General features: G+C 54.2%; 1 protein-coding gene across 1 annotated transcript; it reads right to left on the bottom strand.

The window, feature by feature from the left end:
• Positions 1-4,104: 4,104 nt before the first annotated feature.
• Positions 4,105-17,999, bottom strand: CADM4 (cell adhesion molecule 4). The gene is made up of 9 exons (XM_059153769.1): positions 17,866-17,999; positions 8,864-9,010; positions 8,379-8,531; positions 7,995-8,129; positions 7,470-7,634; positions 7,228-7,318; positions 6,643-6,815; positions 5,698-5,826; positions 4,105-5,150 (listed from the first exon to the last, which is right to left on the bottom strand). Exons 1-9 carry the CDS (start codon positions 17,927-17,929, stop codon positions 5,041-5,043), a joined length of 1,167 nt encoding a protein of 388 aa, XP_059009752.1. The 5' UTR covers positions 17,930-17,999; the 3' UTR covers positions 4,105-5,040.
• Between the last annotated feature and the right edge of the window lie 3,867 nt (positions 18,000-21,866).

Below are 21,866 nucleotides of genomic sequence, written 5' to 3'. Positions count from 1 at the left end.
CTCAAACACAAGAACCTCTGTACTTCTTCGAGCCCAAATACCATCTCCACCTCTGCCAAGAAGTCTTCTCTTTCTTCTCTCTCTTCACCGATACCTCCCTACACACACACACACACACACACACACACACACAGCAATTCTTTTGTCTCCAATTGCACTCCTTGGCAGTAAACAGCCAGGAAGAGCAAGTTAGTCAAAGGGGTGGCAGCTACACCTCTTTATGCCAAGATTTGTACTGGGGTACACAATGGTGGAAAACATGCAATCCCTTCAAAGCCTCAAGTCAAATTTAATTCTAGGGACTAAAAAAAAAAGTGAAGCCTAGAGGAGGCTGGGGCATGAGGGTAGAGGGATGGGGGAGCTGGTAGCAATGGCAGGGGAGCTTTCTAAAGACACATGGGTCTGAAAAAAAAAAGACACCTGGATCTGGGCTTTAAGAACAAGGAGATTCATAATTGTTAGAGGAGAGTTGTCATAATACCCTATTACTTGTAGGGTCCCATTTAATTTGGGATGTCTACTTTATGCCAGGATAAGTTTGCCAGATTTAGTAAATGTAAACAGTTCATGCCTGGTTAAACTTTAATTTCAGATCAACAGAAAATTATTTAATATACATAGGTTCCATGCAATGTTTGGGATAAATATTTCTAAAAGGTTATTTATCTGAAACTCAAATTTAACTGGACGTTCCATATGTTACCTGGCAACCACACACTAGAGACAATCAGGACTTCCCACGAGATTACCAGGAGACATCGCTCACCAGTCCAGCCTACCTTCCCCCAAACTCACATCACACAAGGACCTTCCATAGTCAAGTGGAGACACTCTTTGGTGCACAAATCCCATTCCAGATGTCAAGTGGAGACATTCTTTGGTGCACAAATCCCATTCCCACAACGGGCCATACTGGCTTCCACAATTTAAAAGGACATAAATGAGGCTCCCTCACTACCACAAGGAAAACATTGCCTAGGCCCCACCAAATCCTGAACCTACAGCAACCAACTCCCAAGATGCCCTGCGTGAACATAACAGGTACTGGTTCCTACAATGCTAAGGCAAGGAGGCCAGAGCAAAACCTTATGCCAGACAATAAGGACTGGTCCCCACCATGCCCTGCGGCAATCTGTCCCAGGATGCGTCGGGCCTATAACAACCACCTTCCAAGGTGTTCTGCATCGAAGCATTCCGAGCTTCCAGGATGCTCAGCGGAAGGTGTGTGACAAAAGGGACTGGTTCCCCCACAAGGAGTTAGGATAATGCTTCCCAGAATGCACTAGGCCCATAACGACTAGCGGACCGCCTCCCACAATGCCTTAGGGCGGAGCGTCCCGTTTCCCCAGGATGCCCCAGGACTGCACCGAGTCGCGTTGGGGGAGAAAAGGGAGCCTAGGTCTCGCCCTCCGGCGACCACGGGCCAAGACGGCTGCCTGCTGGCCCCGGTGACGGGAGCCGTCACTCCCATCATGCAGCGGTGCCGTAGCGCCCGCTTCCCAGCATGCCCCGCGCACCCCTATCCCGGACACTCACCGGCGCTAGCTGCCCCCGCTCTGGCTCGGCGGCGGCGGCTGCACGCCTGGGCTCTGCGCCTGCGCTGCAAGTCGGGTAGGAGGGAGTGCAAAGCGGCGTGGAGAGCCTAGGGCGCTTGCGCGGCGAGATGAACCATTCCCGTCGCACAGTGGGAAGAGGGGCTCTCGGAGTCGGGCCATCGACGAGGCCCGCGCAGGGGGTTGCGGGGTTTGCCCCTCGCTGTCCGGGTTTACTTGGTACAGTCCGCGGCAAAACGGAACAAGAAACTGCAAGGCTTGCGCGTGCGTGAGCGAGCGAGAAAGCGCCTTCTAGAAAATGGGATGAGCTAGGGGTTGGGAGCACCAGCTAGGCCTGGATCCTGTGCCTGAGGCTTGCTTATTTGCATAATCTTAGTGAGGGACAATAGGAGCCCTACGGCGCTGACGGGATTATTTGCATATTCCCCGCAGAGGCCGTACTCCAGAACGCCGTGATTAGCATATGGGGGGCGCTTCTGAACAAGGCGCATGCGCTGAGGGATCGCGGCTAGCGCTGAGCGGGTGGCCTTTTAATTGGCATCAGTTTGCACCCGGAGAGGGGGCTCAAGGGCCAAGACACTTACTAACCCTCACAAGCCCTCCCCCCACCCCCAGCGTAAATATTTACTGCTCTCTTGTGTGCCAATCCTTGTGCTGGTGGGCACTGTGGTTTCCGCTGTAGACAAGACACACCTGGCTTCTACCTTCATGGCACCCCAAAGGAAGGAGAGCCACAAGTCAGACCCACAACCCAGAGTAGTCAGACTTGGGATGAGTGGAGTATAGGAAACTGTGGGAGCCAAAGGAGATGCCTGCCCCAGCATGGAAAGGCTTCCAAGAGGTAGTGAACTTTAAGCCAAGGATGAATAGAAGCCAATTAGAATAGGAGTTTTTCTGGCAGAGGGAACAGCAAAGGTAGAAGCCTACAGGCAAAAAGTAGTGCAGGATTTAAGAAAGTGATAGCAGCCAGGTATGTCTGAAACACAGAATTAAGAGAAGGGAAGGGCTCTTACAGCTGAAGTTAAGAGCTTAGACCACGCTGACGGTATCGGAAGCTGTTGCAGGGTTCCGGTCTTCCTGGAATTGACTCTGATTCCAGCTCTCCAGTGAGCTCCCATTACACTTAGAAAAAATCCGAACTCTATCATGGCTGAGGGGCTGTACACGTGATCTTCTCCTACTTGTCTCTGACTTCACTCTCCTCTATCCACTCCACAGTCTAGCTCTACTTCCCCTCAAACACTGTAATCTCTTTACCACCTCAGGCCTTTCCCCTCACTATTCTCTTTGCCTGAAAATGCTTTTCCCTCTGATCTTTGAATAGCTGGTCTTAATGCTCATCATTCATTTCTTGGCACAGGTGCCAATCAGGCTCTCCTTGATCTTTCAAAGATGGCACCTCCAGATTTGCTTTAGAAAAGTGAGTAGGGTGGGGCGCCTGGGTGGCTCAGTGGGTTGGGCCGCTGCCTTCGGCTCAGGTCATGATCTCAGGGTCTTGGGATCGAGTCCGCAGCGGGCTCTCTGCTCAGCAGGGAGCCTGCTTCCTCCTCTCTCTCTCTCTGCCTGCCTCTCTGCCTACTTGTGATCTGTCTCTGTCAAATAAATAAATAAATAAAATCTTAAAAAAAAAAAAAAAAGAAAAGAAAAGAAAAGTGAGTAGGGTTGTGGATAAAATAGGTTTGGCCATGAGTCAGTAGTTATGGAACCTGGGGTGAAGGGTGCATGGGACTTCGTTTGTCCTGTCTACTTCTGCAGTTCAAGTCTTCCATAATAAGTTAATAATACCCCACATCCCCTTACACTGAGTTTTATCTTAAGGGTAATTATGGCATCTGAAATTTAGGGTTGTTTTTTTGCTTTCTTGCTCAGTCTGTTTTCCTCATGGAAGCTTTGAGAGGGTTATAATGGAGTCACCCTTTTTCTTTGTGTCAACAGGGCCTAGAACAGGATCAAGGTTCAGATTAGTACTAAGGCATCTAGAACACCTAACATTTGCCTATTTTGTTCACCATGGCATCTCCACATCTTTGAGCAGCACTTGGCACAAAGTAAGGGGTCAATATATTTTTTAGTCTAAAATTAGAATCACTCATTTAAAATTTAGTTGAATGAGTGAGGGGTCAGAAATGCCAGGCTAAAGGGGTTTGACTTGACCTAGAGGTGAAGGGTTTTGAGCAGAGCAGGGACAGGTGTTGCCAGGGTGAGATGTGAGTCATTAAAGGAGGCTGACATCAGGGGTAGGGGTAAGCCAGGGTAAGGATCCAAGCCATTGGATCTACTACTGAAGAGACAGGACTCAGTGACCTTTGGCTGATGGAGTGGCCAGGGGAAAAAAAGACAAAAAAAAAAAAAAAAAAAAAAAAACAGATTTCTTGGAAAAGGGGAGGTGCCCTCCTTACCTCCCTCATACAGTGAGGTAAGGACCCTCTCCTGTCTTGAACCATCCACCAGTAACCATCTTACTCTTCTCCCTCCTCCCTCCCTTAGTCCAGTTCCCCTCCCAACATAGTACAGCTCTGGGCAGAGGGACAGACACACAGCCACCTGACACTTGTTCTCTCCTCAGTTTAATGGTGGTTAGTGGGATTGCCAAACCCCCTCCCTGTTCCCCTCCCCGTACAAAATGTGTTTTGTTTTTGTTTTTGTTTTTTTTACAAGAAAAAGGGGGCAAAAGCCAGGAATGAGGGGAGGGGGGTGCAATCTGATATTTTCATACAGATTTTTACTTTTTTTTTTTAATATATTATATATAAAACCATAGAGACCAACGCACCCCCTCCCCAAACTCCTTTCCCTCTCCCTGGAGGGCCTGGAGGAGAGACAGGGAAGGCCCCCCCAAGGAGTGGGTGGACAGAGAGACAAATATGGATAGGACAGATAGGGGGGAAGGAGGTGGAGGGAAGGGGAGCCCAGGAACCTGGGGATTGGAGAAAAGGGTTGGGGCTGTCTCCCTCATCGCCCCCATCAAAGTTATGACACAAAGACACAGAATCCCTGTTTCCATGCCCTCCCCCCACCCTTACCCCCACCGTGCAAACATGGCTTTGCAAAGAGGTGCCCAGAGCTCTGTGGAACTCCTACAATGGCTGGCATGGGGTCTGGGACCCCCAAAGAAATCTGTGTTCCCCTTCCCTGCCCACCCCACCCTTCCCAGAATCTGACCCCCTACCCACAAGACCTGGTTCTGCAGCCTAGGGGCCCTGGCCTTCCCCCAGTTATCTTTCCCCAACCCAAACCCTACCGCCCTCCCTGGACTTGGGGGGTCTGGACCTTTGGTCCCTGCCCCCTGGGGGCCCCAGACTTCTGGGCCCTTGCTTCTGGCCCTTGCAGAGACTCGGGATCTGACACCCCCATCCCTGCCCAAGTGTCTGAGGTGTTAGTGGTGGGGGGAGAAGCCCACCATCCCAGACTCTGGTAAATGTCTTTGCAGCTGGCAGTGGGGTGGACCCCAGCCCAGGACCAGGCCCAGGCCTGGGTGGAGGTGGGGTCAGATGAAGAATTCTTCTTTCCTCTTGTGTCCATCGCTGCCATTGAGAAAGGCTTCTCTTGCTTCTCCCTGCTCATCCAGGCCACTGGCCTCGTGGGTCAGATAGGAGCCTGAGGGGTGAGAGACCCCCAGGCAGAGGCAACATATATGTGGACCCAGGAGTTGTACAGAAATATACAGGAAGAGGGAGACAGACAAGACATACCAGGCGAAGAAAGAGGGAGAAATGGAACATACAGGAAGAGAGCATCAAGTGCAGGGGATAGCAAAACAGGGGCAGAGAGAAAGAGGTAAAAGCAGAATTAGGAAGACTCCAAAAGTTCACAGAAAGACCACCCTTATCCATTCTCTTGGCGGTGTTCCCTTGCTCTGCTCCCAACGAATCCAACAATTAGGAAGATAAATTGTTTTATTCAAACCCACGGCCTTAATTCGCCTTCAACGTTTCACCCCTTTTAGAGTCGTGGCAGAAAGGTCCGCCCTTTTGGAATTTTGGCCCCAGGTGCCGGTGGATTTCTAACTCAGGGTCTGGGTTCCACCCCTGTATCCCCTTGGCTGTACACCCGCCCTCTTACCAATCCAGCCCTATGCCCCTCCCCCTCCCGATCCCACAACCAACGACACCCCTCGCTGAATTCAGACCCCGCCCCCACTCACCCTTCTGCCGTACTGAGCACCAGACCATGCCCACCAGCACACATATGATCAGAAACACCAGTAGCGCCAGGATGCCGCCCACAATGGCGTAGGGCACCGACGTCTGAGCCTCTACCACCGCACCTGGGTCTGCCAGAGAGACAGGGCGCAGGACCAGGTCATCGGAGGACGGTCCCAGCCCTGCCCCATCGCTGCTGATCTCTTGAACCAAACCACACAACTAACTGCGCTTGTATGTGCCTCGCCCCTCAAATTACTGCCACTCCTGGCCCCTTGTCCCGGCTCCACTCTTTCCTGATGCTCCACTTCCACAAAGAATGCGTGCAGGTTGGTTTGTACACTGCCCGACCGACCGAGCCCTTGAGACCTTTTGCCAATACCATCCCACTATTCCTCCCTCCACCCCACTCCCCAAAGAACAGAAACAGGAAATCCCATTTCTTTCAGCTCCTGGGACTCACAGAACCTCAGGTCCAAATCCCTTCCCATCTTGTCTAAAGCGCTCCAGGTATTTAAAATGCTGCGCTAGGGCCCAACAACCTCCGAAATGCCTGTCCCACCGTCATAAGGGCTAAACACATAACACTTATTTTGTGCTCGGGGCCATTCCAACCGCCTTATATATTTAGCTCATATAATCTTCACAACCCTATGAGTTAGGTGCTATTGTTTATTTCCACTTAACCGGTGAGGAAACTAAGGCGCAAAGTTACCCGCAATAGGACACTGCGGAGCTCAGTGTGAAACCAGACGGTCAATCTGGCCGCAGAACTCCAGGAGTTCTGGTGGCCGTTGACCCCAAGGAATCACACTTTGCACAGGCCCCTTGAAAACCCCTCAGACAGTCCAAAGCAGCTTGCCCATTCCCAAGGCCCCGCCCCACCCGGGACGACCGGAGGCCTCCTCCGAGGCCCCGCCCCCTGGCCGGCCGCGGCCTGCCCTCACCGTAGACCACGAGTACATAGAGCGCCCTCGCGTGGCCGTGCTTGTTGGACGCCTCGCAAGTGTAGGTGCCATTATCTGCTGATACCAAGCCTGGCAGTGTTAGCGTCTCCCCGACGGCCTCAGCCCGCTCTGGCAAAGACTCATTCCCGCGGTTCCAGCGGATCTGGTTTGGCCTGGGCATGAGCAAAGTATAGTGAGAGTTACGGACACAGGCGCCAACATCCAGTTCTGACTTCTCAATAATCTAGATAAGTAGCATCTCCCAAATAACAGGGTCCTTACTAGACCTATCCTTCCGGTAAAACCTGCAGTCCCGGGCGCAACTCCCACCCAACACCAGTCTCAGGAACCCAGCCTCCCGCCCACTGCCTGTTCGACTGTCAGAATCCAGGAGCCCAGGGCCCCACAGCTTCCTTCCTCAAGATCCACAAGCCCAAACCCCCAGACTCCTCCTCCCGCAGGACACAGAAGTCCGGGCCCCAGGCCGCTCTGTTCGCTCAGTCCCCTCCCTCTTCCCCGAGACGCAGGCGTCCAGGTCCCCGATCTTCTGGTCAGGACCCAGGAGTCTCGGGTCCAGGAGCTTACCTAGGGTTCCCCGATACAGCACACGTTAGCACCAGCGTGTCTCCCTCCCTCACCACAGCTTGGGAGGCGTGGATCCGGGCCGTGGGGGAGTCTGTGGGCGGAAGTTAGATGGGAGAGTGCTGGTTCAGGTCATCACGCGGGGCTGGAAACCCTCCCGGGGGCAAGCGGCTGGCGTTGGGACCCTCTGGTCCCCCCACCCCCACCCCAGCCCTGTCTCCGGTCCCGGCCCGCCAGGCACTTACACTGGACGTCCAGCACGTACTGCGTCTGCTTGCTGTGCCCGGAGGGCAGCGCCTGGTTCTGCGCCTCGCAGATGACGATGCCGCCGTCGTCCTTGCGGTCCACGCGAAACCGCACTGTGCTCGCCACGCTCCAGACCTTGCCATTTTCCTGGCCGCTGCCCACTCCTGCCAGGCGGGGCGGGGAAGCTGTCAGGCCAGGGTCGGGCTACGCCCGCCGAGGGGGTACCCACCCCGCCCACCAGCCCAAACCTAAGCGCGCAGTAAGCCAGGCTCCGCCACTTATCCGCCGGCCGCGCTCCCCGGCCTCCAAGCCTCGCCCCACCCCCCGAACCAAGCCCACCGTCCCAAAGCCGCGTCCCAGAACTTCTCTCTCTCACTCCCACGCCCTCTTCTCTATCAGTTCATTTCATCGCTGCACATCGAGCGGTCACTGTCTGTCCGCGCGCTCTTCTCCAAGCCCCGCCTCCTCTCGGTCCCACGCCCCCGCCGGCACCTCCCCTCCCGCCCCCGCACCCCAGGTGGTACCTTTCAGCTCCTTGCGGTCGCGGTACCAGCGCAGGACCGCGGCAGGGCGCGACCGCGGAACTAGGCAACTGAGCTCCACCTCGCCTCCCTCCACCGCCTGCTCCCGAACCTCCACCACGGGATTCTCTGGGGCCACTGCCGTAGGAAGGAAGAGGTAAGGGGGGCGGTCAGCGGAGGCACTAGGTGGACTCAAAGTAACACGGGTCCCGGGGGGCGGGGGGGCGGTCAAACCCAGGCTAGAGGCCAGGAAGACCCGCTGTGTTTACCGGGGCCAGGTGTCCAGGAGGTTAAAAAACAACCAGGTTTAAAAAATCAAGGCTCAGGATAAGAGAGAAGCAGAGGAAAAAGGAGAGGGGGGTTGAGGCTGAGGAGGGGAGGCGTTACCCAATACAGTGAGCGTGGCAATCTGGTGGTGGGTGTCCTCCGTGTAGAGCTGGCAGAAGTAGCCCCCCTCGTCTTCCAGGCGGGCATCTGAGAGCCGGATCCGCACGCGGCGTGGGGAGAACTCCTCAAGCTGGAAACGTTCGTCCTTCAGGGCTAGACAGAATGGAATAGGAAGGGATGAAGCTGGGGAATCCTGGCTTGAGGGGTCCCGCCCTTCCACCAGGAGCTTAAAGATCCCCGCTCTGTGTCCTTTCTCCAGCCAGCCATACCTGTGCATCTAAGGGGCCCACCTAGTTTTTCCCTTGGGGACCTAGAATGATGCAGGCCCTCCTGCCCACAGGACCAGGAGTCCAGACCCCTAGCTCCACAATGTCAGGACCCAAGAGTCCACACTCTCCACTCTGGCTCTGTCCTCTTTCAGGACACAGGGGTTGGGCCCCAGCCCTCCTCCTTCAAGACTCAAGATTCCCTACCCCAGCACTCACCGCGGGTGCCATTGAAGAAGAGGGTCTGCCGGGCTGGGTTCTGAATGACAACTATGGACCCATCGTACTGGTGAAGACGGCAGGTTATCTCCGCCACCCCTCCCTCCGCCACGGTCACATTCTCTGTCTGTACTTCCTGTCCAGCCCCTGGACCAGTAGACAGAGAAACTAGTTGAGGGCTGCAATTCAGTCTTTTCTCTCTCCCTCTGTTCCTCCCCCAGCCAAACCGCCAATCTCTTTCTTTCCCCTCTCATTCAGTCCATCGCATCCTCCTCCATTTCCTGAGGGCTGGACTCTGGGAGATGGAGAAAATCCATCCAGAGGGGCTGCCTTCAAGATCCATTGGTATGTGTTCTAATGGGGACAGCATGGGGCACACCAGGAGCCCAGGGGAAGGGGAGAGACCAGGGCCACCTAGGGAGATGGGTGATCAAAGAAAGTTCTGGAAGGAAGCTCCACTGGACCCAGATCTTAGAGCGAGCAGATCACCAGGTGTGGGAAGCTGCCCATCTTCCACACCTGGGCACCCGTTGTAGTCTATCTGCAAAGACGGCCACAATTTCCTTCCCATCCCTGCACGTGTCCTTTTTAAGTTGACTTCGCTCCTCCTCTCATTCAGGGGACACTCTGGCCTTGTGAATCTGAGCAGGCCCTGTGACTTGCCATGGCCAACAGAATTTCCTAAAAGTGATACTGTTTAGAGTTCTGGAGCCCAGGCCTTGCCATTTCCATTCATGCCTTCTTGCTGTCCTGAGACCCTTGGGTGAAGACTCCCAGACCAGCTTCCTTGACGGCAAGGGACCACGTGGAGAGAGAAGCCCAACCAGGAGCCAACACCACCTGCCAGTCATGTGAATGGGGCCATCCTGATCCCTCCAGCCCCAGGTGACTGCAGCCTCCTGAGGGACTCCAGCTGAGACCAGAAGAACTCCCCAGCCAATTCAGTCCAAACCGCTGACTCCCAGAGTCATAAGCAAATAACATGACTCTTGTTGCAAACTACCATGTTCTAGAGGGTCTGTTACACTGCTAAAGTTAACTGGTACGACACACGATCAGGCTACATTTCCTACGATCCCTTGTACTCAGCTGGGGCCATGTGACTGGGTTCTGGCCAATGGGATGTAGGTGGAACAGAGAGACACCCCTTCCAGTCTAGCTCATATCACTAGAGATCCTTCTCGCTGGCTGAATGGAGAGGACCCCGAGGAGCCTTAGGAAGACAGGATCACAAGCTGGAAGGAGCCCAGGGCCCTGACTGACTGTCCCTTGCGACCTGCCTGCACAAGACTGTGACACGAATGAGAAATTCACTTTTTTGTTAAGCCGTTGAGATTTCAAGGCTCACGTTATTGCAGTTAACCTATCCGGATTAATCCATCAGAGGAACAAGGCAGGGGATTAGTAAGGGGGTATTTTCAGCAGGGGCACAGCCTAGAGTGGAGCTCAGAGCTGGGGTTCATCAGCGTCACCATCATCACTGTCACGGTCATCTTCAAAATAAAATAACCACATAGTGGTAGCTAGTGTTTATTAGGCACTTGTGTCAGGCTCTGCAGTAAGGGTATCAGCTGTACAATTTCCATCTCCTCACCATGATACCCGAATAAGCTGGGCACTATTATCAATCCCCAGGGTTTTTTAATTCCCATTTGAGAGATGAGAAAAACTGGTCTGGAGAGAGAAAATGACTTGCTCAAGGTAAGGCGCAGTGGGGGGTGGGGGGCGCAGAATCTGCATCTAGAACTCTCTCTTAATTCCATAGTTTGCTTCCACATCCCCTCCTGGCTGTCTGGGTGGAAGGAACTGTGTGCAGCACTGGGGAAAGGTTCCGGGATGTGCTAGTGAGGGGCCATGAATGCCAAGCTAGGAGATGAGCTTTTATTCTGAAGGCTGGTGGAGGGAGGTTTTTAAACAGGAAAAGTGCCATGACCAGATTGGGTTATTTACCTTTAAATGTGGGATAACTATAGCTTCGTGTCTCTTATGGCCCATTCATTCAAGCGTTTCCTGAATGTAGGTAGGTGTTTAGGGGCTGGGTGCCCAGAGATGAGTCAGATAAGGACCCTGCCCTGGAAGGCCTTCCAGATTTACGGGGAGGTACACATAAATCAGTGTAATAGCCCATCAGAAACGTTATATTCCCTGTAACAGGGCTAGGTAACCTGACTGGGATGCTGAGGGGTAGAAAAGATAAATTCTGGAGGATGGAGGCAGAGACAGCTAGCTTTCTAGCCAGGACCCATAATTCCCTTTTCTTAGTAAAAGAACCTGAGTGTATTTATGGATGCCCTATGTCCAGCAGAAAAAATACTTCCCAGACTCCCTTGCAGCTAAGTGAGGCCATGTGATAAACTTTCATCCCGTTTGATAGAAGGAAAACTAACTCCTCTGGTAATTCATGTGGTAATTTGGGGAGGACTTCCTAAACAAAGGGGATAAGTCAGTCTTCTTCTAGGTCACCTTTATGCTGCCTGGAACTAGGATGTGAGGCCTGGAGTTCTGGCAGCCATTTTGACAAGAGGACAAGAGCAGTAGGGATGGTGGAACTAAGAGCCCCAAGGTGCCTGAATCTCTGGTGATGATGTGGAGCTGGCTGTCTACTTTTGGACTTAGCTGAGGTTTGAATATCATGCTTTGTGTATATAAGCCACTATTAGGGGTTAATTTAGCACCTCCTGGAACATCCAGCTTAATATGTCCAATCCTGGCCTTAAGTATTTTCCTCTCCATGTTTTCTCAATCTCCGTAAATATCACAACCTCCAACCAGTTGCTCAGGCCTAAAAACCTTTCCCTCACTCTGACATCCATTCCATCAGCAAGATCTATCCATCTACCTCTAAAACACCCAAAGCAATTCACTTTTTTTTTTTTTTTTTTTACCTCCTCTACCACCACCCTAGTCCGATGACACCATCTCTTACCTTGACCTTCAAGAGTTTACTCCCCGGGCTCCCTGCTTTCATGCCTGCCTCCCCTCAGGCCATTCTCCACACAGCAGCCAAATGGATTTTTCAAGAAGGTAAATCAGATCAAGTCATCTCTCTGCTTAAGATGCTCTGAAGGCTGCCCATGACATTGAGAATAAAATCTGGCCTCCTTCCCTGGGCCTTCAAGGTGCTGTGTGGCCTGGCCCCTCCCTGACGGCAGTTCCAGCCACCCTCCCGCTACTCCCTTCATTCCAGGCTCATTGGCCTCCAAGTTCCTCAGACTCACCGAGCATGACGCCACCTCAGGGCCCTTACACTTCCCTTGGCCTGCAGTTCTTTGCCCTTGATCTTCCCACAACTGCCTCCCTCATGCTCTCATCAGGTCTCTGCTCACTCGCATCCACACCTCCTCAGGGAGTCCTCCACTCACACCTGGTCCCTCTGCCCCCAGAACACTTTCTCTGCCATGCCATTTGTACTATTTCTTCTACGGAGATCTCCCTGAAGTTATTTTGTTAGTTTGCTTACTTGGTGATTGTATTTGTCCCCCATCACTAGAATACATACCCCACGAAGGCAGGGGTGTCATCCACTGGTTTTGCTGCCGCACCCCTAGTGCCTCAAAGTGTGCCTGAAACTCGGTCCATGTCTGGGAGACGGAGGAATGAACAGCTTATGTCAGACAGGATTTGACTTCTGCCTCCTGATGACTTTGAGACGTCATCATTCTCCTCCTAAACACCTGGGTTGATCCCAGCTGGACCACTGGCCATCTTTGTGACCCTGGGCAAGTGGTGTGACTTTTTTGATGCCCTCTATGTAAAAGGGGGATGATGCCAGGGCCTGGAGCCTGGGGAGCCCTTCCTGCAAAGCTCCTGTTATTACAAGTCCAGAAACATACCCATGCACAGGAAAACTGGCTTGCCTGCACATTCTGGTGCCTAAACAAACAAACAAAAAAAAACCACCACAAAAAACCAACAACAAACAAACAACCATCTTAAAGCCTATCCATAGATCCTGGACCTCAGGGCTAGCCCAGTGCTAGCCCCCCATTTTACAGATGTGGAGAATGAGGCTCAGGGGTCCCAGGCAAGACAGTGGCAGAAACTCAACATCTCTTGGGAGCCATCAGGAACTCTACATCTGTTCCCCCCTCAATTATTCCTCTGCTCTCTGCTTGCGGGTGCACATGGAGTGAGGGTGGGGGGCTTTTGTCTTGTTCCCTCCCCCTCCTGAGGAGTCAGTAACCAACAGTGTCCGTGCCTGGAATATTAATGTCCCAGGAGCTTTTGTTTCGGGGTTGGGGAGTTGGGGGGTGGTGAGGCGGGACTTTCTGGTCTGAGAGGGCGAAGCTTTTGGGACTGGGGCACTGGCCCTTTAAACGGTGTTGACAGCCTGGAGTCGTCATGGGGATGGTGCCTGGAAAAAGGGACTGGGAGGACCTGGGAAAGAGTGGCCAAGCAGGTGATATGTAGAGACCCAGAATCCAGCCCTCTCTTCCCTTAGATCCGGGAATCCAACCTCCCACTGCCTCCTCCTGGGATCCAGGAGTCCAGGCTCCTAGCCTCCTTCTCCAGTCAGGATCCAGGAGTTTGGGTTCTTAGCCTCCTCTTCCTCCTGCAACCCTAGAAATCCTGAGTCCCAATCTTCTCCCCCTTCAAACCCAGGAGTCTGGGCTTCCAGCCCCCTCCTCCTTCAGGACCCAGGAGCCAGGGGTCCAGAGTGCACAGCTGCTGGATGTTTCCACGGAGACTAAACGGGGTGGGGGGAGCACTTCCTGGGTCCTGAGTCAGCAAATACCCAAGGGAGTCTCAAGGTCATGGTTCCGGGAAGGTCACAGCCACCCCCTCTGTATCCGCTCCCCAGGGGGCTCATGGCTTCATGCCTCCTTCCCCCACTTCCTCCCCTAGGGAGGTGGTACATCCCTGCCTCCTGAATGAACCCCCCCTTAGCCCCCCATCAATGGCGGAGTCCGAACATCCTAGCACAAAGCGTCAATTCTTCCCCAGCTCAGCCTTGTGAAGGCGCCTGTATTCGCAGGACCTAGGCATCAGGGTCCCAGCCCCTCCTCCCTCAGAAACCTGGAGTGGGACCCCCAGCCCCTTCCTCTCCCAGGAGTCCGTAGTCTGTACTTCTATTGCTAGGCGTATGGACCCTCAGGTCTCTTCTCTCCTCAGACCCAGGAGTCCAAGCCCCCAGCCCCCTACACACACACACACCGCCCCCCCCCCCCACACACACACTTTCAGGACCCATTGCCTTCTACCTCAGACCCAGGAGTCTAAAACCCCAGCCCCTCCTCCCTTGGACCCAGGAGTCCTGGCCCCCAGCCTCCTCCTCTCCCAGAAACTTGACTCCTGGTCCACAGTCTTCAACCCTCAGAACCACAGTCCTGCCTTCCTCCCAGCCCCCTGTCCCTCTCCAAGGGGGACAAGGGACCAAGCTTCAGGTGGGGGCGTAGGGGTGAGTCAGCAGCCTCACACACAAAGTGTCCCCTGTGGCCCCCCTCACGTTCCTGGGATATTCGGAACTCCCTAGATTCTGGGCCTCGGGCCCAGCCAGGGGGTGGGAGGTTCCCCCTGGGTGTGGGGTCATGGGGGAATTCCTGCTCCCTCTGGGAAGGGTGCAAGCCTGCACTGAGCCCTCACTGTCCTATCCTCCACCCCCAGTCCCCTCTATTCACCCCCTCCCAGGAGAGCCCAGGCTCTGTCCCTGCCCTCTTGCCCACTGAGAGCCTGCAGAGGAGCCTTGGGGCCGGGCTCCCAGAGGACTTAAGGGCCTGAGACAGGCTTGGGGTCCACACTGGCAGGAACCAGTGGGTGCTTGGTCTTGGTGCCACAGGCCATTGGGCGCTGGCAAGTCTGACTGTCTCCAGGCACCCCCCCACCTCCCCCACCCAGAGAGAAAGCTGCCTTTGTGTTCCCCAAGACGGGGACAGGCCAGGCTCGCACGACATTAACCCACCCCAGGCCCCAGCCCTGCTGTGTCTAAGGTCTTGGAATCCACTGCAGAACCTGACCCCTGCTCTGGGGACTCGGGCATCTGGCTCATGGGTGGGTGGGGGTCAGGAACAGAAACGTCCCAAGACCTGCACCCCAGGGTGACTCATACTGGATGGAAGGTCCCCCTGATCTCAGAGGGGCCGGTCAGAACTTTAGCAGGGAAAAGTGAATCACTTGGGAGGAAAACATTTGGGATCAACAAGCCCCCCCCACCCCGCTTCTACAGAGCCCCCCTAACTCTTAACAGTCTCTCTGTCTTGTCTTTGTATCTGGATATCTGTTTTCTCTGCCCCTTTCAGTTCTATCTGATTCTGGGCCTGGGAATCTCTGGTTCTGCCCGCGTGCATCTGGGCGGCAACACATCTCCCTGTTTCTCACTTCCTTTCCGCTGCCCGCCCTGGGCCCTTCCTTCCTTTGGCATAAATCTCATCATCCTTCTCCGGTGTTCTTGGCAGATGTGTAAGCCAGGAAAGACAGAATTCGTTTTTGAAAGGGCACAAAGGGACCCCATCTTCCAGCCCCATTCCTGCTGGCTGGCCAAGGAGAGAGAGGAAGGGGGGTGACAAAGAGGAAGATGAGGTGGGGACCATGGGCTACCCCCTCAGATCTGGTGGCCAAGGTCATTCAGAAATACCCAGTGAGAAGGAAAGCAGGCAGGGCCCTCTGACACCAGGTACTCTGGCTCCCTAGCGCATATGGTACAGAAGGGGAAAGTGAGGCTCAGGAAGGGACAGAGGCGAACATGAAATTACACCAGAGAGAGGCCGATCCCTTGGCTCCCCGTCCAGAGGGCTCCCCAGGATACCCAGCTCTCTCCCAACTTGTAAAGCCCTGTGCTGTTTAATTTAGAGAAAGTTTACCGAAGGGATTAGGGTGCCAGGACACAGTGACTTTAAAATGAGAACCAAGCCTATCGAGCTACCTTCCCAGGAATGCTGGAGAAAGGATCCCTGAACTGGGTAGGCCGTCATCTTGGTCCACCTCCTGATTCTGAGACTCCATCCCATGACAGTCTAAGCTGTCAAAATTCTAGATATCAGAGGCGTCAAGATTCAGTCGAGATCTCAGAATTTTAAAGATGTCAAGAGGCTAGAATCCTAACGCTATCAAGGTCCTAGGATTTTAAAGGTGTCAAGATTCTAAAGACTTTGGGATTCTAGGATCCTGAAGGTGTCAGTGTTTTAAGATACCCTCAGGTTCTTTGTTTACTGGACTCATTGGTTCTAGGATTCTAGGAATCTGGTTTTGGGGCCTAAAAAAGAAAGAGAGAAAAATAAAAACTGGATGGCAATGTGGTACCAAAGCACTCATCTGGGAAACTGTGGCGTGTCTGCTGCAAAGAGAGGAAGAAATGATGAAAGTTTCAAGCAGTGGCAGAAGACTGTAGAATAAAGCAAGGGGCGGCAAAAGAAGTCAGCTTTGCCCCTCACCTGGTCTTGAGGAGAGGAAAGCTCTGCCTCAAACTCTGCAGGGGTGGGGCGAGGTGAGGTGGGGGGGCTGTTGTAACCGCACCCAACTTGCTAGAAACCCCTTGGGAGGTCTGAGCTGGAGTTCCCTTTCAGGTCACTGAGTTCAACATCCTCACTTTACAGAAAGGGGTACTGAGGCCCAAAGAGCGGAGGGTGCTCAACAGCCCCCACTGGGGTGAATGGCAGCAGGCGGGATTTAAATAAACTCAGCCCCCCAGCCCTGTGCCATCTGGCTACCCGCCTCTCCCAAATCTCTACACGGCTTCCTGCCCTTCCCGCTTCCCGGTGCTGCTCTGGTGCTGCACTCCCCCTAAGAGCAGCCTTCCCCACCAGGGAGTTGGTGGGGGGGCCTGTGGTAGGATCGAGGCACACACGCACTGTGGGAGTGTGAGTGTGTGGGTGACGTTTCCTGACCTTGTCCCCAGCCTCAGGGTCACCCTCTCTTGGAGGTCCCCGGTTTTTCACAGAGTGTGATGAGGATATGTGGACGGCTCCCTGCCTGTCCTGGAGGGGGTCTTCTCTAGAAGTTATGGCCTGGGTGTGTGAATGGTTGGGGATGGGCAGCGTTTGGGAGGCAATTGCTGAATCCACGTGTGTGCCCACATGCCAAGGTTCCTCACACACTTCCCCACACACACACATACACACACATTTCCCTCCAAGGCCCTTCAGGGTGCCCTGTCTGACTCAATTCCTCTCCAGGGGGACAGAGGGATAAAGGGATGGAGAAATGAAGGATGGAGATGGGGGAGGTTGTAAGGGTAGAGAGGGGAGGCAGAGAGACAGGGGACAGGGACACCCTGGGACAGGGATGGGGGTGGGGGGTTGGGGGGTGGGGTGGGAGGAGGATAGACGGTGGGGGATGAGGAAGAGAGGTGACAGAGGGGGCTAAAGAAACAGGCAGGAAAGACAGGGGATAGAGACAAGGGGATGGGACAGATGAGGGACAGAGAAACAAGGGTGACAGTGAGACAGGGACAGAGGGAGAATGGGGGCAGAGCGAGAGGGCAGAAATATAGAGGGGCAGAGAAGAGGGAATAGAGATGATGATGGGGGGACAGAGTGACCCAGTAAAAAGGGACAGAGACCAAGGGACAGAGGTGGGGGACAAAGACAGGATGGAGAGGTGGGGGACACGGAGGCAAGGAGAAAGGGGGACAGTCAGGGGGACAGGACTTCCAGACTGAGGGACAGAGGACAAGGGTGGGGGACAAGGAGAGAGACTAAGGGACTCAGAGACAGGCGGACAGAGGGACGCAGAGACCGGACAGAAGGACAGCGGGACCGGCCCGGAGAAGGCGGGCTTGCGTGTGTGTGTGTGTGGGGGGGGTGGTCTCCGTCCCTTTGTCCCCGCCGGGATCGGGGCCTGTGCAGGGTGGGGGGACTGCGGCACAGCGGCCGGGGCCCGCGTCCCCCTCCCCCGCTCGCGGCTCCCAGCTCCCGGCTCCCGGCCCGCGCTGCGCTTTGTCCCGGGGAGGGGGCCCGGCCCGGCCCCGCGCGCATTGTTCGGCCTCTGCGGCCCCGCGGCAGCCGGGCTGTCACCGCAGCGCGCCCCCCGCCCCGACCCGGCCAGCCGACCCTGGCCCTCGACCCTACCTGGCCCCGCCGCGGCCGCCCACAGCAGCAGCAGCGGCCACTGGAAGCGCCGGGCCCGGCCCATGGTGCCGCCGCCGCCGCCGCCGCCGCCGCCGCCGCCGCCGCTCGCTCCCGGCCCGGCACCTGCACCGCCCGCGCCGCCCGCCCCGCCCCCGAGCCCCGCCCCCTGCCCGCCCGGGGGCGGGGTTCCGGGGCCGGGGCGGGGCCGGGGCCGGGGCGGGGCCGGGACCCGAGAGGCGGGAGACCCAGGGGGACCACGGGTTGATGGGGGTGGGGGATGGTGGGGGTGCGACCCCCAAGAGCTGGGGAGATGGGGGGAGGCGTGCAGGGGGTGCGGGAGAATGGGAAGGAGCTGGGTGTTGTGTGAAGAGGTGAGCGTGAGGATGTTGGTGGAAGGGCGTGCGAAGGTGCAGGTGTTGTGTGAGGGGAAAGTAACCGTGAGGGCTGTGTGTGAAGGTTTGGGGAGTGCGGAGAGGAGCGCTGTGTGAGGGTGTGAGCACCGAGGGAGGAGGTGTGTTTTGTGGGAAAGGTGAATGAGAGAGGTGTGTGCTGCGGACAGGTGAGTGAAGGTGAAGGCGTCACATGACAGGTTGTGAACTGAGCCACCTCGAGATCCGGGAAGACAGCAGAGGGGTGCCTGGGCAGGTCCAAGAACTCCCGGGGCAGGGCTGGGCGGGGCTGGGGTCAGGCCCCACCCTTCCAGACCCGGGAATCCAGTGTTTCCACATCATGCATCATTCTCCCAAAAGGGGCCCCTGAAAGCGAACCAGCTGGAAGGAAGCCTGAGTCCCGAGCCCCAGAGAGGGAGAGGCTCCTGTGGACGCTTCCCAAGCCCTAGGAACCAGCTTCCCCACCTCGCTTCCCTGCTCTTCTTGCCCTAATCTCTTTGTGTCCCCCTCTCTCTATGTGCCCTTCCCATTTTGGTCCATCACCCCTCCAGACTTGGGTCCCCTTTCCCTCCTGGGAAGTGGGTCTCCCTTAGCCTACTTCTGTGGGACATCATAGACCTGGGCCAAGTTTATCACCCATAGGACCCAGAAAGAGTGAGAAACCCTGGAAGGTAGGAGATCTCAACCTCTCCCATGCCCTTTTGACAATCAGATAAACAGATATACTATGAAAATTCTTACTCTTTATCCCCGCCACTACCAAAACAGTCTACATCCTGTCCCACCAGGGGATTTCAGCTCCAGATCCTCTTTCTGTCCTCAGTGTCCAGTTCCCAGCATCCTGTCTTTGGGACCCAAACTCCCTCAGGACCCTAGGATCCTCATGGTCCTCCAGACCAAATCTCCCATCATCCTCTGTGTCCCCAGGACCACAGCTCCAAGCAACTCCTTTCCTTTTCCATTCTCAGGTTACTCTTCTGGAAACCAGGGAAAGAAGCCTCACATTTCCTGTCTAAGGATAGGTGCAAGAGAGGTGTCTGACCTGGATGTGGGATACTGGGTTAGGGGGTAGGAACCTATAGGTCTCCTTGCCCATGACTAATCAAATGTCTCCTGCTCCCGCTGAAGGGAAATCAATACCCAGGAGATACTAGTTTGATTCTCAGTTGTCTTCTTTGGGACCTACCATTTCTCCCTTCTGAGGACACCAGGAGAGTGGTGGTCCTGACCCCATCCCGTCCTAATGGGTACTTTATCCATTAGAGTTTTCATGCAGGTGACAGCAAACCCAACCCAAGTGGCTTAAGAGAATGAGAATTGGGTCACATATTAAAAAAAAAAAAAAAAAAAAAAAAACCTGTCAGCATGGCCTGTCTGTCTCTCTGTCCTAAGGGTAAATGGCTGCCCTCATGTTGCAAGATGGCTGGCAAGTATGCCTGGGGCCACACCTTTCCTTCTCATCTGAAGAGGGGCAGAGAGACAAAAAGCAAAACTGATGGAGAGAGCCAGACTGAAGGAGACTGAGAAGGGAAGATAGAAAGGGGGAGCAGATCTTTAAGAAACTCCTCTAGCAGAGTGGGGAAATAACTTCCCCCGGAAACTTCTAGAAAACCTTTCATTGGGTTTCATTGGCATAGATGATGCCATCTGCCTATCACTGAACCGATATCAAAGGTCAGGGGATGAGATTATGCTGATTCAATTAGACATGAATCACAGGCTCCCCCCACCTTCTGGCCAGAGGTGTCAGTTTTTTAAAAAAGAAATGATACTGGGGAACCCACTCCTGGCCCTGCTATGGGGGGATAGATGGGATGGGCACACCATGTGTTGACCATTCTTGAATTTTTAAAGTGTTGGGATAGTGCAGACTTTGTTAGTTGTTTACTCAATATCATTCTGGGAGATACTAGAAATATGTATTTGGTCTCTGCCCCTGGTTCCCGGCACAGAGCTCCTGAAATCCTTATAATTTCCTTGGGAGATAGGAGTGTCTTTTATTTTAATGAGGTGACTCTGGGTGAGCTTCTGGACGTCTCCTGGATGAGAGCTGGTCACCAGAAGGAGCAAATAGTTTATTAGAAGCTTGGAATTTTCAGCCCTGCCCCCATTCTCTTGAGAAAGGAGAAAGGTGGAAAACGGAGTTAGAGAATGATTATGTTTATGGGATGAAGCCTCCATAAAATCACAAAAGTTACAAGATTTAGGGGGCTTCCAGGTTGGTGAGCCCATGAAGTTGCTGGGAAAGTGCTCCCCCTGGAGAAGCTCCGTGCCCCTTCCCACATACCTTGCCCTACACCTCTAGCCTCGCTTCAGTCTAGATGTTCATCTGTATCCTTTGTCCTAGCCTTCTACAGTGAACTGGTACACGTAAGCAAACTGTTTCCCTGAGTTCTGGGAGCCACTCTAGCAAATTAACCCAACCGGGGGGGGGGGCGTGGGAACCTCTGATTTTTTTTTAGGATTTTATTTGTTTATTTATTTGACACAGAGAGAGAGATCACAAGTAGGCAGAGAGGCAGGCAGAGAGAGAGAGGAGGAAGCAGGCTCCCTGCTGAGCAGAGAGCCTGATGTGGGCCTCCATCCCAGGACCCTGAGAATGCAGGGCTCTATCCCAGGACCCTGAGATTATGACCTGAGCCGAAGGCAGAGGCTTAAACCCCCTGAGCCACCCAGGCACCCTGGGAACCTCTGATTTTTAACTGGTGGCTCAGAAGCACAGGAGACAGCCTGGCCCTGTGACTGACATCTGAAGTGAGGAGAGGAGTGTGCTTGTGGGACTGAGACCTTCGTCTGTGGGGTCTGATGCCATCTCCAAGTAGATTGTGCAGGTAGATCGTGTCAAAGTTGAGTTCAGTGGTAGGACATCCAGCCCATGTCCCAGAGAGCTGCGGGGTGTGGGGAAACTCCTCCACATTTTGGTGACCGAAGTGTTGTGAGTGTGGCAGTGAGGGTAAAGGAGGCACATAAGAGAAGGAAGAGCTGGGTCTTTCCACTATGGGAGGAAGACTGGGTGGGTTTTCTTTTTTTTCCCTAATACACATTCCCTCCCCCCTTTTCCTTTTTTTAAATGATTAGTTATTTTTTTAATTCTTTAAATTTTATTTATTTATTTATTTATGAGATAAATAGAGCAAGCAGAGGGAGAGAGAAGCAGGCTCCCCACTGAGCAGGGAGCCCGATGTAGGACTCAATCCCAGGACCCTGAGATCATGATCTGAGCTCAAGGCAGACGCTTAAACGGTTGACTGAGCCACCCAGGTACCCTTCTTTGTTTATTTGAGAGAGAGCAAGAGCAGGAGGGGGCAGAGGTAGAGGGAGAGAGAATCTGAAACGGACTCTGTGCTGAGAGCTAGCTCAATGCAGAGCTTGATCTCATGACCCCGCCATCGATCAGGACCTGAGCCAAAACAAAGAGTCAAAGGCTTAACTGGCTCCACCACCCTGGTGCCCACACCCCTTTTTCTTTTAAGAGAATCCTGATTTTTTTCAAGCATCTACCTTTTTTTAATAGCCAGATGATGTGAAGGAAGCCTCAGGAGTGGGATCTGAGTATATTTTGCTCAATATGGTGATTCCCTGCCTCCTGCCAGCAATTGTTGTAGGCATAGG

The sequence above is a fragment of the Mustela lutreola genome, chromosome 16, assembly GCF_030435805.1.
Source record: "Mustela lutreola isolate mMusLut2 chromosome 16, mMusLut2.pri, whole genome shotgun sequence".
In the NCBI taxonomy this organism is placed as follows: Eukaryota; Metazoa; Chordata; class Mammalia; order Carnivora; family Mustelidae; genus Mustela; species Mustela lutreola.
Note: the sequence above shows the minus strand (reverse complement) of the source record. Positions and strands in the feature narration are given on the sequence as shown.